Source organism: Phascolarctos cinereus, unplaced genomic scaffold (genome assembly GCF_003287225.1).
Source record: "Phascolarctos cinereus isolate Bilbo 61053 unplaced genomic scaffold, phaCin_HiC Scaffold_5;HRSCAF=322, whole genome shotgun sequence".
NCBI classification, from domain to species: Eukaryota; Metazoa; Chordata; class Mammalia; order Diprotodontia; family Phascolarctidae; genus Phascolarctos; species Phascolarctos cinereus.
The window spans coordinates 295582509-295598158 of NW_027555958.1; the positions used below are offsets into that span (position 1 = coordinate 295582509).

At 49.6% G+C, this 15650-nt stretch overlaps 2 protein-coding genes across 2 annotated transcripts; one reads left to right on the plus strand and one right to left on the minus strand.

Annotated features, from left to right (window-relative positions):
- Nucleotides 1-1387: 1387 nt before the first annotated feature.
- TMEM101 (transmembrane protein 101) lies at nt 1388-7529 on the plus strand. The gene is made up of 5 exons (XM_020997418.2): nt 1388-1707; nt 2415-2595; nt 3066-3212; nt 6448-6777; nt 7406-7529. The coding sequence occupies exons 1-4, from the start codon at nt 1571-1573 to the stop codon at nt 6754-6756; spliced, it is 774 nt and encodes a 257-aa protein (XP_020853077.1). The 5' UTR covers nt 1388-1570; the 3' UTR covers nt 6757-6777; nt 7406-7529.
- A 1164-nt stretch (nt 7530-8693) lies between these two features.
- Nucleotides 8694-15380, minus strand: NAGS (N-acetylglutamate synthase). The gene is made up of 7 exons (XM_020997417.2): nt 14847-15380; nt 13412-13686; nt 12860-13073; nt 12005-12185; nt 11375-11546; nt 10940-11122; nt 8694-9228 (listed from the first exon to the last, which is right to left on the minus strand). Exons 1-7 carry the CDS (start codon nt 15312-15314, stop codon nt 9075-9077), a joined length of 1647 nt encoding a protein of 548 aa, XP_020853076.1. The 5' UTR covers nt 15315-15380; the 3' UTR covers nt 8694-9074.
- Between the last annotated feature and the right edge of the window lie 270 nt (nt 15381-15650).

Sequence of the window (15650 nt, forward strand, 5' to 3'; positions counted from 1 at the left end):
CCAATATCTCTCCCCCTTCCAGAGAAAGAGGATAAAACCTGTTCAACCTATTCAGCTGAGTACAATAGTATATGCAATTTTCACATTCACAGTACCCCACCCCTAAAAAGAAAGGAGTATGTTGGTCATATCCCTTCTTCAGAACCAAGTTTGGGTCCTTGTAATTATTTGACTTTTTTCTTTCATTTTTATACTGTATGTATTGTTTATAGTTATAGTCATTGTGCATGTTGCTTACCTACTTTTGCTTATTTGACTGCATCATGCTTCTCTGGTCTTCATAGTCATCCTTTTTTACGGAGCAGTAATATTCCATTACATTCATGTATCACGGTTTGTGTACCTACTCATCAACTGATGGCTTATTTCTAGTTCTTTATTACTTGCCCAGAAACGATCTTTGATCTTCGGGGGTTATGTACCTAGTAGTGGTATGTCACTGGGTAAAGACAATTTGCTTATCCTTAGCGTATTCCAAAGTACTTTCCTGAATGGTTGGGCTGATTCACAGATCTACTAATAAAAAAGTCTGTCTTTCCACAACTAAGAAATATAATTGATTAGAGAAAGGATCTGGAGGAGGTGGGAAGGATGAGATTGAATGGTCAAGTGGAGTTAGCCTCCAAGGATACCAGGAAGCAGGACACTTCTTCCTCTGAGTCAGAAAGGGTGAGTGAAAGCAGCTGCATTTTGTAGTGGAGAATGGAATGGTCTAGAAAATTCTTCCTCCGACTGCCTGTTTCAATGAAATCTACCCTTTGAAACCCAACATAATACCATCTTTTCCAGGAAGCATTTGGCAGGGAAGTGAACCCCCCAAAACAGGGGACTAACCTTCGTGGGGGGCATAAAGACAGGATTAGGCTAGGTAGGATGAACTAAGTTAGCGAACAAACGAATGAAAACGCTTCTTTTTAGCACTGTGCTAGTGTAGCCTTGCCCCCGGGGACTCTTCTGCTTTGCCTTGTAGTAGTTGCTGCAGCAAGGGACTTTGAAGGTCTCGTCTAATGCCAACCCCTCATTAGGGAACTGAGGACCGGAGAGGGGAATTAACTTGCCCACTGTCCTGCAGGCTTACCAAATTTTCAAAACACTGCTGAAAGAGAGGGAAATTTGACTACAGTATGGCATTTAGAGCTGAAAGGACCATAAGCGGTCCTCTTTCCCCCCAAACCCTCATTTCACAGGTGGGGAAACGGGACATCCCTCCTTCCAATGTACAATGCTCAATCTATTTGCACTCCTGAATCTGGATTTAAAATGACCGAAAAAAGCTGCAGTCAGCAGCTCAAAACAAACACGTGAAAACTGGCAGCGTGGGAAGGACGAAACGCCGAGCTGCGCTTTGTCTCCGCAGACTGACGTCCTCGATGCGCCTCCCCGCGCCAGCCGGAACCACGTGTTGCCCGGTGTGGGTCGGGGCTGGGCTCCGTTTCCGGTCGGAAGAGAGAAGCCGGCGGCGCCGGAAGCCTCTGTTCGCGTTCTCCCGTCACCCTTTCCGGCCCGTCCCCGCAGCTCCCTCCGGAGAGAGGCCGAGGTCGAGGCCGGGTGCCGACTGTCCTTCCCCAAGATGGCGGCGGGGCCGGGCCGGCGGCGGCGGCTGTTGCAGCTACTCATGCAGTTCGGTTCGGTGCTGCTCACACGGTGTCCGTTCTGGGGCTGCTTCAGCCAGCTCATGCTGTACGCCGAGCGGGCCGACGCGCGCCGGTGAGCTAGCTCGCTCGGCCACCGCAGGCAGGCGGGCGGGGGGGTGGTGGGTGGGAGAGAGGGGGTGGTGCAGGGAGGCGGGGGGAGGGGCGAGATGGGGTGGAGCGGAGCGGGGCGGGCGGCTCACCTGCTACTGCCGAGGCGGGGCGAGGGGAGAGAGACACCTACTGGGTGTCTGTTGTGGGGATAGTACGTGGGATAGCTTCAGGTGTGATAGGGAGGATAGCACTTCCTGAACTCTGGAAGAGGCATTCTTGCCTCTCGGGATTGGGTCACTATTGGGTGCCCTGGGTTGGGGGGTGGTAGTGCAAGGCTTTCGGGATGGGAGCAAGCAGTTCGTGGGATCTTAGATTTAAAGCAGAGCCTTTCTTTGTATTCCCCTCCACCCCCACCTTAGCACAGTGCTGACACACTAGCCGTTTAATAAATAGATGCTTCTTTAGTTGACTTGAAAGGCGCTTTACTTGAGGGGTCATCTAGCCCAACCTCATCTTACAGTTTGAGAAACTGGGAGGTGGGGGGTAGGGCATAGCAGTGTGGTAGTGACTTCCTCAAGGTCACACAGGTAGTGGCTGAGCCACGATTCAATCAATGGTCTTCTGACTCCAAATACCATGTGCTGTGATGCCCAGTAGGAACTTGGCATAGACACTGTGTCTGCTGGGCATCCTACAGGACCCCACGTTGCTGCTTTGCTTACTCTTCAGGAAGCCAGACATCCCCGTGCCCTACCTGTACTTTGACATGGGGGCTGCTGTGCTCTGTGCCAGCTTCATGTCATTCGGGGTGAAGCGCCGTTGGTTTGCGCTGGGAGCTGCCCTTCAGCTGGCTGTCAGCACCTATGCGGCCTATATAGGGGGCTATGTCCACTATGGAGACTGGCTTAAGGTGAGTGATGTCCTGGGCACTGGTTGTAGCAGCCTGAGCTGGGAGCGGAAGGGAATGGGCACAAGGCTAGAGTTTTTGTGCTAAAGCCATGCATGGTAGCCAGTGAGTCATTTTCTGTTCATGGTATCTAGGTGAGTGGGTATGGTGCCCAGTTAGTCCCTGTTGGGAGGGGGGTGTATGATGCTGGGGCCCCTGAGAATTAAGCAGGGACACATTTGGTATCTGTAGTTAGTACCATCATTGGTGTCAGTGGCAGGGAAGATGGCTTTAGGAATCAAGCTGGGAGAACTGGGGAGAGGGGTAGGGGAGGGGAGAAGAAGAGAGCATCAAGAAAGACTTCCTGGGGAGGAACATTTATGGTGTAAAATAGGAGAAATTGACTGTCTTGGGAAGGACAAAAGTGGAGCTTTGCTCTGGGGAGGCTTCTTTGGATGAGCTGTTTCTGATAGGGTCTTCTCTCCCATTTCCAGGTCCGAATGTATTCCAGAACCATTGCCATTATTGGTGGTTTTCTGGTATTGGCTAGTGGGGCAGGTGAACTCTATCGCCAGAAACCACGAAGCCGATCTCTTCAATCTACAGGCCAAGTGTTCTTGGGCATCTACCTCATCTGTGTGGTAGGTTGGGAGGGTTTGAAGGGTTGGGGTGGGTCTTTCCATCAACATCCATTCTTTGGAAAGAGAGTTCCAGTTAGCTGAACGGGGTGGGACTTCCCTACATTCCAGTGGAGCTTTGCTGGCGATCTGGAGGGTAGCTGGCATATTGGCCTTTTCCAGGAGAGGAAGGAACATCCTACAGCCATGAATCCTCTCTGCACAGCAGTTTGGCCTTACTAAAGGGCATGTTTCTGGGTGATTCAGGGAAAGGTGTTCTTACTTGCTGGGTTCCCTTTGTTCCTGGGATTGGGCTGGCTTTGTCTAGGGGTTTCTTTTATGTCAGCACTGACCCCAGGCAAAGGGTTGGCTTTGACCCTACAAATCCTAGTCCTACTTGAGAAGCCTGGGTTAAAAGGTTCATGCCAGCCTGAGCTCCAGTTGTACTATAGAGAATTTTGATTCAGTTCAGGGGCCCACATAAGACAGACTAAGTTGGGGTGGTGAGAGGGGTAATTCCAGACCGACTATCTTCTGGGGCAATTGTTGCTAATGGAAAATGAGTCAGCCTCAGAGTCCCATGCCTTATACTCAGTAAAGTTTGACTATTCAACTTGGCAATTCAATAAACACTTATTAAGGATCTGATCAATGGAGTGCCCTGCAATAGACACTGAACAAGACAAAAAAAGAAATAAGACCTGGGCCCTAATGTCCTGGAGCTTATGGCCTAGGAGGGAGACAAAACATGTACACAGATAACCGTAAGACAAAATAAGGCTCATAAAAAAGCTTTTGAGTGGGTGGGTCAGGAAAAGCTTCATTGAGGGGCAGGAGCCCTTGAGCTGAGCCTTGAGCAAGGGGTGAGTTATCAAGAGTACAGATGGGAGAGGGTCTTCTAGGCTTGACTGGGGTTGGGGTGGGGATTGCTTGTGTGTATTGGGCACAGTGGGAATGGAGGCAGAGGGGTGGAGATGGGAAGGCATGGCATGTATCAGAGCCATCCAGCTGGGTTAAAATCGTTTTGGAGGAGTCCAGACCTGTGATTTCATCAGCGTCAGGAATTCTTGGTGTGGAGACTCCTTCTACCTATGCAGATCACCAGTTTATCTGTAATTTATAGCCGTAGTGAACTTCTGGGAGACAGAGAGAGCTCGTAGGCCTCAAAAGCAAGACTTGAAACCAAGTCTCCCTGGTTCTTTTTCTACTTTGCTCTACTGTTCTTCTTGACTGGAATAAAATTTTGTATAAGATGTTGCTCCTGTTTTTGTAGAATGTACAGTTTGCTTTGGTGATATGGCACAAACAACACAAGTAGCCATGCTTCAGGGACATCTGATTTCACCAGTGGTCAGATGAATGCCTCCTCTGGCCTGCACTAACTCTCCTGTGGCTTGGCAGAAGGTGCTGGTGCGTCTCTGGCAGAAACACTTAGCCTTCTACCCTTCACAGGATGAATTTCTTCACGCTCAGCTAGGCTGGTCTGTGGCCATCCACCCCCATGCCTTTGAAGGCCTCCTTTCTGGGATAGTTCTGTGATTTTCGAAGATTTTCTTTTTTAAATAGTATTTTATTTCTTCCCAGTTACATGTAAAAATAATTTAACATTCTTTTTTTAAAAAATTTTCTTCCTCCTTCAACTCCCTCTTCCCTAAGATGGTAAGCACTTTGATATCTCTCTTTCTATATATATATAGATATAGATATAGATATAGATATATAGATAGATAGATAGATATAAATTTTTTAAGACTGAGTTTCAGAGAAGGTACTGATTGGTGTTGATTGGGGAGAGACTCCTCCACTGATGGAGCCACAGGTCTGGTTTAAAAGACAAAGTGTGTGAATGTTCATGTTTGGTCTCATCTCCTGCTTCCATGCCTTTGCCGCGATTCCTGGAATGGACACCCTACTCAGCTGGCCTACTTTGATTCTCTGTCTTCCTTGAGGGAACAGCTCAGGGCCCACCTTCTACAGGACACCTTTTCTTGTTTAGCACTTTCTCGCTCTTAAAAATACTGTGTGTTGCTTTTTTATACTTTGTATTGCCATATCTGGGTACGTGTTGGTATCCCCCACCCAGGAGGGATGTAAGCTTCTTTTGGGCAGGAACTGTTTAGTTTTTGTCTTTGTAGCTTCAGTGCCTAGCTCAGTGCCTAGGACATACTAAACACTTAGTACATGTTTGTTGAACTGAATTGAAATATGTGAAGGAAAGTAGTGTAAGACAACATTGCAAAAAGAAGGGGTCTCAAATGCCGTGCTTAGAAGGTTGGACTTGATTCATTTGCCAGTGGGAAACTACTAAGGTTTTTTGGGTAGTAAGTAATGTCAGTTTTGTACATTAGGTTGATTACTATGGCCGGCATAGTGAGATAGATTGAAGGAGATAGACATGGAGGTAAGGATATCTATTAAGCGACTGTGTCAGTAGCCCAGTAGCTGTTACATACTTGGTGCTTACTAAATGCTTATTGATTGATATAAAGATTATGGGAGAGAAGGTGTCAACAGTGACTCAGTTTTGTGTGTAGTTGCAGTACTACAGAACAGTAGTTACATCTATTCAGGGTGGTTGTCAATAAGGTCATGTTTTAGAGACGTTAAGGAGGAGGAAGACTCAGGTGCCATTTGTCAATTAGGAGATTATTAATGACCCTAAGAACGGTTTTGGGAAGAGTAGGGAAGAAGGAACCCCAATTGCAAGAAATTGAGTGGGTTATGGGGAAATGAAGGCTTTAAATAAGTATAAGCTGGTCTTCGGAGGTTTGTTGGTGAAAAGAAGAGATATGGGCTAGCAGTTGGAGGGAGTATAGGGGTAAAATTTGTTAGGAGAGAGAAGATCTTCCCCAGAAGGGAAGGAGTGAGTGGAGAGAAGGATTGAGCATGCAGAAAAGTCAGCTGGGTCCATTAGAGTTGGGTAGGGATAGGATTAAAAGGCTTTGGAATGAGGAAAGCTAGTAGGCAAGGGATTGCAGAATGAAGTGGGAGCTGAGGAATTGGAGGCGTTAGATCTAAATTACTCTTGCTAGAGGTTCATCAGTGGAAGCAAGGATAGAGATGAGGGCTGTGAGATGGTAGCTGGAGGAGTCAGCATAATTTAAGAATACTTTTAATACAACTACAAATGGGTGAATCAATGAATCTTTAAAGGGGGGTGATCAGTGGTTGAATTGAATTCATATAGAGGGGAAAATATTCCAGTTAGGGGTAATACTATGTCCCAGGGACCACTGACCTCCCCCTGCCCTCGCCCCAGGCTTACTCTCTCCAGCACAGCAAAGAAGACCGGCTGGCATATCTGAACCACATACCAGGAGGGGAACTTACACTCCAGCTGCTCTTCATCCTTTATGGTGTCCTGGCTCTGGCCTTCCTCTCTGGCTACTATGTGGCCCTGGCTGCTCAGATCCTGGCTGTGCTGCTACCTCTCATCATCCTCCTCATTGATGGAAACATCGTCTATTGGCACAACACTCGGCGAGTTGAGTTCTGGAATCAGATGAAGCTCATTGGCGAGAATGTGGGCATCTTTGGGGCTGCAGTGATCCTGGCCACGGATGGCTGAATGGCACCCCTTAGGGATGGGGTGAGAGGGGCAGATTTTTTTGGGGGGGTGGTGGTGCAGGGGATTTTCTTCCACAGGCTGTTTATTTATGCTTAAAAAAACACAACAAAACCCAAAAACTTTCTTTTGTAATGATTGACATGAAAAGGATCCCAGCCCTAGCAGCTGGGATGGAGGGGGGATGATGAACTCCCCCAGGGCTTTTCTGACCCAGGAAGAGAGGATTTATTTCAGGAGGGGAACCTCTAGGAAGATCTGGGGAGGCTTGTGGAGGGTGGGGCCAGTAGAGGAAGGGAGAAGCTGGATAGACAGAAGCAGACTAGAAGAGAAGCAAAGACACAGAGGACGACAAGGACCAGATGTGTGTATTTCTTTTTTTTTACGGTGTCCAGCATTTTGATAATGGTGTGTGTGTTGTGTGTAGCAACATGGACCAGACTCAAGAGTAGCCAAAGGGACTGGCCCAGCCCAGTTTAAGTTTCATTTGTGTTCTCTGGGTTTCTGGAGGACCGGGGCAAAGCTAGTCTGTTCCTGTCAACCCCCTTCACCAATCTGCTTGACACTCCTTGAATGGGGCCCAGGGTAAGGTGATTGAGAGCATGGCTGTTCTCCAACCCATTGTCCCCACTCTGATTTAAACCTTCTCCAGGCTCCACCACGTCTTTGCTCCAAGTTGTGAGATGGATGTCCTAGGGGCAAGAGCACCTCTCTACTTTTCTGTGTTCTCAGTCAGCATACTCCACCATCTTCCAGAAATAAACACTCTAAACATACTTTTGGGTTTGCTTTTCTAGTTTCCCTGCAGGCGCCTTTGATGTGAGTTGGTTTTTTACCCTAGGTCATCTCCTCTAGCACTTGCCTCTCACTTTGCCCTCTGTTTTGGAGATTCCATGCTAAAATACCCCTGTTTACAACTTTTGGTTCTGTTCCATTTTTGTTCTCCAGTTTGGGAGTTCTTCCTGATGGGTCAATTTATTTTTTCCTGCTACAGCTCAAATTGATTCTCCACCCCACACTCTCCAGCCTTTTTTTTTTTTAATGAAGAAGTATGTGGATACCTGATTTCTTGTGTAACGAAAGAGTTAGGGACTTATTTCTGTCCAAATGTGCAGGAAAGGAAAGATGACAGTGGCTGGAATGGATTCATGTCCCCTGGCTCCCCAGTATCTACTCACTGGAGTGTGGGCACCTGCTTCTGCTTTAACCTGTCTTTTAGACATTGGCAAATAGTCCCATTCCCCCAAACTCCAAATCCAGCCTGTCATCTGAGCTTTTAAAATCAAAATGTAGATGGGTCTGCCTCTTTCTCTTTCAGCTGATGCTGGCAGGTGATATTTGCCTTAGCAGCTCTTATAGGATAAATGTTGCTTTTCTGTACTTACTGGCTTTACAGAAGGGGAGAGGAGGGGAGAGGAGGGAAGATCCCTCCAGAGGCCTGTTTTGCCCATCTTCTCACTTTGGATCAGGAAGATGAGATTTTTTTGAGGGGTGAGGGTAGGGTTGAGATCTTTGGCTATAGAGAGAATAGGACTTGGGATAAGGACTGAGGCTGCTGCTGGCCTGATTTGGATGGACAGTGACTATTCCTGGACCTGAAGGTCACTGGGAACTGTACAGGAGATCATTTCTGCTCGTCCTTTTCCCTCTTATAGAGGGTAGGAGTAGAGTCTTTCAGTGAGGGGCAGTGTCCTGGTCAGTAGAGTAGACTTTGACAATGCTCCCACTTTGCTATTTTTCTCCCCAACCCCAGGAACCTCTTCTGTATCCTATTTTCTCAGGACTTTGCTCTCCCTCTGTTAATTCTCGGTTCCCCCCCACCCCCAATCTGAGAGCTGAAAGGAGCTAACATTTAAATAGGAGACTCAAGAAAAACCTAGGACCTGAAGAAACTAATCTTAAATGGTGAATTTTAGGAGTAGTGAGAGGCAAGGGTAATATTTGGGAATAGGAAACTTCAAATCACACATGGAGGTGGCCCGTGTATTTCACCCACACATCAGTTGACCTAGGTAAGGAGCCTTGATGGGATTGGAGTTCCCAGGCATGGTGAAGAAATAGATACTAGTTTCTTTGGAACAGCTGTCAGACTTCTGGACAGCAGGTTCCAGATACCCATACTCCATTCAGGTAGGCCAGCCTCCCTGTTTCTGCTGCTTCACTGGCCCCTCCCCAGAGTCTAAGGACCTCAAGGCCTTCCCATCTCCCCTTCTATTCAAGTAAGCCCAGGCCTGCCTTCTAACTTCCCTGGGACCACTGCCTCTGCATGGTTTTTGCTGTGCACTCAGCTGGGCTGGGGCCCGAAGGGTTGATGGTTCCTATCAGCTGCCTGGGTCAGAGGCTGGTTTGCAGAAGGAGTCAGGCAGTCCCTTGGCATGGTTAACAAGCTCATAGGAGTCCCGGATGTCAGACAGGCCAAACCAGAAGAAGATCCACTGTTTGTTGGAGAAGCTGCCATCACAGTTCTTAAAGTACCTGGAGTGGGAAGGGAGCAGTGGATAGGCATGTCAGTGCATGAGACCACTGCCCTCCTCCAGTCCCAGCACACCCAATTGCCACAGCTTGTGGGAAGGATTCCTGGACTTGGACTCTGAGAGGTCTATGTTACCCTCTTTCTGGCTAGTGCCATGCTTTGTCCAACCAGGGGGCAGATTCTTGGTTTGAAATGCTGGCTAATACTCTCTCATTATCTTTTTGGCCTAGCTTGAATGCCTCCCCCTCAGCAGGGCAAGGTCGTCTCGCCTTGAACACTAATTATTGCCTGTGAGAAGAGAATCCACTGGAGCACAGCTGGGAGGGAGGGGCAGGGGATGGCCAGTGGAAGCAGGAGAACCATTACCTATGTCTAGCCTAGGGATTCTTAACCATTTTTGGTGCCATGGACTCCGTTGGCAGCAGTCTGGGTAAGCCTGTGGACCCCTTCTCAGAATCATGTTTATAAATGCATAAAATACAGTACGTTGGGTTACAAAGGAAACGTTGAAGTGCAGTTACCATCTTTTTTGTTTTAAAGAATGCACAGACCCCTGGTCCAGAGGGGTGGAGAGGAGGCTATCTGGTGGAGGAAATCATTGAATTAATATAAAGAAAAGCCTTCTCCCGGGTGCTACAAGTTTGTTCATCTGCCAATCAGTTGTGCTTATATATAGTGCCTGTGTATGATATGCTTCCTAGAGGCAACAAGCTTGAATAGAGCTGATGCTTAGTGAGTAGGGGGAGAGTGGGTGTAGCAGCTAGGCCTAAGGTAGGACTAGGTCCTGGGGAATCAGAGGCACTCAGCTGCTTTCTGAGATGGTGAATAGAGTGTTTAACTTGGCCTGAAGCAGGGAGAGGCCAGGAGGAGAATCCACTCTATAGACCAGAGTGGAGATCAAGCTGAGTATAGACTGCAGCAGAGTGGCTGAACATACCTTCCTAGGTTTAAGGAATCACTACAAATATTTTCCCTTTTGCTAGATGAAACTGAATTTTGTAGCTATCTTGTGAGTTCCAATCGGTATAGAGCCTGTCCCTTCAGAAATCTCACACCTAGATGGGTCTATGAATGTGTTACTCCTCACCAGCAGGGATATGACAAGAGAAAGGGAATGGGTAGATGCTATGATCTCTGGAGAACCCCTGAGTTCTGGAGGACCTGCAGCGACGGCCTCATGGCACACAGAAATGACAGGGTATCTGGAGGTGACGAAGGAAATCCAGGCCACAGGGTGAAGGTGACAGATCTGGTAGTTCTGTGGTAGCAATAGCATCTGCTGCTTGAACCCTGGACTCGGAGGGAATATTATGGGCACAGTAGCCCAGGGTGTCACTCATACATCTGTGCTGTGGTATAATTGTAAATACATTGGACCTAGAGGCAAGAAACCCTGATTCGAGTTTCTGGTCAGTCACTAATTTGCTTTGTGACCATGGGCTTCAGGTTTTGGGGGTTCTTGTTGATCAAATGATGGATCTGGACTAAATGATCTAGATCTATCCAGTGTCTTTCATTTAAGAGTTAAAATATAGAGGGCAGTTAGGTGGTGCAGTGGATAGAACGTGGGCTCAGGAGTCAGGAGGACCTGAGTTCAAATCTGGCCTCAGACACTTGACACTTAATAGCTGTGTGACCCTGGGCAAGTCACTTAACCCCATTGCCTAGCCCTGCCACCCCAAAAGTTAAAATATAGACAACCCCTGTGCCTACCACGGGTTGATGGGATTGGTGACACGGGATCTCCAGAAAAGTCGATGCAAGTCCTGCCGCATGCACTCCCATAGCATCTGGCCTGAGCCCTGTCCCTTTCTGCTTGAGTTCACCACAAACTTGTCTAGGTATGGGGTGCCTCCCAGCACAGGTTCAGTGGTCAGGATGGCTGCAGCATTGTACCTGGAACCAGGGTGAGTGGGACAGGGTCAGGGTTTCCCCCAAGCTGACCGGCAGCGTCCTGGGCCTCTCCTTCCACTGGCTCAGACACCTGTGAGGCTTGTCAACATTTCCCATTTACAGTAGTTGGGTAAATTTGTCTTCTGTCTCCCACCTCATTCTCTCTTGCCTCAGCCCCTCTCTGACACCTTCAGGAGCCATAGATGCTACCCATGGCATATGCACCACTCCTGGGTCAGCACTGCCTTGGCTCACCCTTCAGAATAGTAAATGGACTGCAGCCGTGGTCGAAGAGAGGCCAGATAGTCGTCCCGAAGCTTCTTGCCAAAACTCGCATTTATGAGTTCTACCAGCCGCTTCTGATCCAGCTTCTCTAGTCTGTCTACTCGAAGCATCCGCTCAACATTCTTAAAGAGGGTCCCTGACCCTAGAACAGGGAAATAACGGCAACTAAACGGCTGACTCCCCTTCACCACCTCTGCCTTGCCATGGAAAGTTAACAGGGATTGCATTATTACCTCCCCCTGCCCCCAATCCCGTACTCCTAAGGCTGTCCAGGGTTATCTGCTCATCAGTGGGCTACCCATTTTTTTCCTAACTCCCCCAGGAAACAAGTAGAATGTGGTGCTGACCTGGTCTGAAAAAGCATCTCCCCATAACTCCATCTGCATTTTGGTATAGCCAGTCTCCCCACTGGGAAATCTCCCCATGCTGGTGTCACCACCTTCCCCTTGGAACCCATAGGAACTAACTAGGGGGGACAAGTGACCAAAGGGAGATTGCAGCGAGCCTGCCTTGTGTGTTGCTTTAGTTGCCAGTCTTACATGTCCACTGGCATCCTGCAAGTATTCATTTGGTAGATATCTCCCCACTGGCTAGGCTTACCCTTGTAGCTGAAGAGTTCAGTAAGCAAGGTATTGGCAGATGTTATAACAGCTGAGGAGTCATGGGATAATCGGCCTAGTACATCCACAATGAGTCGCATTTGCTGCCTCTCCTTGCTGCTTACCCACTGGGCATTTGTCACTAGGTCCAGGTCAGCTGGCAGGTTCACATTACTCAGAACCTAGGGACAGGAAGAGAGCATGACAACGAACCTATCATTAGCCCCTTTCTCTGAGCCCAGACCTTGCTCAAGAACTTCCTATCATGATCCCTCTTTCCAGTGATTTCCCAGCCGCCATCTTGTGTGCCCTCATAGTGTCCCCCCAAATTCAAGGGCTGATGACACAAAGTGACATAATGAAGAGAACAGAATCAAAAGAACCATGCATGGACTAATGTAAGGATATTGGAGAACTGACAAAGGAAGTGCCCTCCCTCTTGGGAGAGAGTTGAGGACTTTGTAGTCATGGGCAAATCATTTCCCTTCGTTGTCAGACATAGTTGCCTTGAGTTTGGTGGGGGTAGAACAAGGGATGTTAGAGGAAATGACAAGCATAAAAACATAAAGCAGTAATTAAACTTTAAAAAAAAATTTCAGAGGCTGCTCTGATCTTAAGGGGTTCCCTGCATATCACCCTGACCCTTTCAGTGTGGGGTCCTGGGCATCCCTGAGCCCAGAGGGAACAAGTGTAAGGTGAGATACGGGAGGTAAACAAAGGGGGCTGGATAAGAGACAATTGAATTTTGCTGTTTACTTAGGTGAGACTGAGACAGGGGTCAAGACCCAAGTTCCTGGGGTCAAGGTGGGATGAAGAAATAGAAAAATGGAGGATTGGCAAGGTGGTTGTGATCTACCTTCTGATTGGCATCCCGGAGGCCTCCAGTAGTGTTGAGGAAGATGATCTTGGTGGGCCGCAGAGCCTTGGCCAGAGCAGCAGTGACCTCCAAGGAATTGAGCAGCACAGAGCGCCGGACACCTGTCTCGCCAATAGGACACAGGATGGGGATGCTACCCGACTCCAGGCACCATTTTAGCAGGTCTGTCTCCACAGAGACAATGCCACCATAGCTGCAGGTAAGAGTTGCAGTAGGGGCTCAGCTGTCTGGGGTTCCATAACTCAGGGAGCAGGAAGTACAGATAGGCAAAGTGCCAGCTTGCTCCGATGTGTGGGGAAGTGGCAGGTTTGGAAGCATATGGGCTTAGGAAGGGAGGGTACTATTAACCTGGCATTGGTTTGCAAAGAAGAGTTAGAGAATTGTACTGCTAGGGTTAGGGAATAGACTGAGTTAGCCGTGGAACTCAGGGTGGGTGCTACATACACAGCATAGAGTGATTAGCACTGGGTAGCAGCAAGGAAGCTTGAATGTGCCTAGGGAACAGTAGATGGGGAAATGAAAGGCACTTACGTGGCATGGGGGGCAGGTTCAGCAGCGCTCAGCACAGACCCTCCCCCAAAAAAGGGCACAGCAGTGGCTGCATTATGTCGTAGGGAGTCCACAAGGACCTTGCAGCTCTGAGCCATCTGGGCCTTGGCCTCCCAGAATGAAAGGCAGCCAGAGGGTGCAGTGGGTTCTGGAAGTCCAAGAACCACAAGTGGCTTCATATCCATCCGTTGCAAGAAGGCCAGAGCAAAGGCCAAACTTAGGACTGCCTCTTTGTTCTTGAACACAGTGTCATCCACCTTTAGAGGAGGAGGTGATGAGAACATTGGAAATAGCCCAACCATCCTGTGTAGCACCTGCCACTAAATGTGCTTTTAATGTTCTCACCCTTATGTAACCCAATGTTGCTATTGCTTTTGGTATCCTTGATATCTGAGCCTTTCTCTGTGTAATGCCAATATCCTCCGTCCGTCCCTCTCCCCCCCCCCCCGTATCTACACCAGTAACCTCATACCTACGTAATGATCCCATACTCTCCTCTGCTGCCATCTGCTAAGGTATCCAGGGTCCATTGCTGACCATGCCCCTTTGTCCTGGCCCCAGTCCTTGGTGTCTCCCCTCAGGGTTCTAGCTTTTCCCCACCCCATAGTATAGCCATGGGAGGCCTTCAGTATGGCTGTAAACCTCTGGAAGTTTAAGCAGCATCTTCCAGGATCCTTCCCTTTTTTTCCTCCCAGACCATATGCCCAGTCCTCAGAGCTCTGATTAGTCCTGCCCTTCACTCCTGGACTGGTGCCCTACCCTTTGTTCTCCCCACCCCTCAATCTCATCCTGTTCCTTCAACATTCCCCTCCCCCTCTTTAGAGGTGGCCTTGGACCCCAGGGCTTACATAGGGCAGGGTAGGTGGGGCACTGGTTGTTGGGGGTGGGCCAAGGACGAGCAGGCTGTTGTCCTGTTTTTCCTTCCTTAACTGCTAGTACCTCTGAATCCAACCTCCCTTTCCAGCTCCTTCCCAACCCTACTGGTTTCTGTATTTCTCACATGGTATCTTACTTGCTGTCCGGTTTCCACTTGCCTACCCTACTTCTCCCACCCCTACTCTAATCTGGGAAACATCCCCCACCATTACCCTAGCAGTCAGTGGTCAGGCCAAAGGAAAGACCTCCCAAGATGGGCCTGTCCGCAGCTGGGATAGTTCCTTTTCAACCTCACTCACCCTGCCCATCTGCAGGGCCAAAGGTGCCCTGTGCTCAGTTGATTGCACTAATGCCCCATTTCTGTCGCCATGTAACCTGCTAGGGGCCATCCACAACCTCCTCCCCAGCTCCTCCAATACGTGGAGCCTCATTAGGTTTGCCCATCGGCCCCAACCAGTGATATGGCAGGCTTCCTGTCACGATTTGCCAAGCCCCATATCGAGATATGCCAATGTCGGTTTCTTCCCAGGACGTTCCTCACCTCGATGATGGCAAAAGGTTTATCCGCCGAGTCATAGGTGATCTGGAACTGGGTGAGCCAGTGCTTCGCCTCCCAGGGGCTGGCTCCACACTCAGTCAGGAACGCCTGGATGTCCCGCTGGACCAGTGAGCGGCTGGAGGGCGGCGCAGGGGCCACGGTGGGCGGCGGCGGCGGCGGTGCGGCTGCTGAACCCGGGAGCGTAGCGGTGGCAGGCGGTCCCGCTCCCGGAGGAGGTCCCTTGTCACTGGCTGTGTCTTCGGAATCCCGCTCGGCCTTCTCTCTCGGCAGCTGGGTCCGGACTTGGGCAGTACTGAGGAGGCGACTGGGGCTGGCACCCCCAGATCCCCGGCGCCTGGGACTACTGCTGAATTTGCGGGCACCCCCCAGGGCTGGGAGCCGCGAACTTGCTCCTATTCCTGCAGTGGCTGCCACTCCGGCCAGGGTCCGAGTCACCGGAGCTGTCGCCATGGTAACCCCTCCGGCCCCTCAGCCTGCTACAGTATGGATCCTGCACCCAGCTCCGGGGACACTCTTAACTCTCAGGGGGGCGGGGTCCAGTCCTGAGGTAACTGGGGGGCGGGCTCCCCGCGGAGTTGGGGTGAGGGAGGGCAGAGCTCAGCTTCGGGACCTATTTGGGGCGGGGCCCAGAGAGGGGCCACCCAGGTGTCCCATCCCGACTCCCCCGCCCAGGGAAAGACAACCAAGTAAGTCCTAAGTCATAAAGTCCCTGAGATAAGGCGGTGGGAGCGGGGCAGCCTTTGATCTGCTGCCAGGGTCAGTTCCAGGAACAGAACAGGAAGGGAG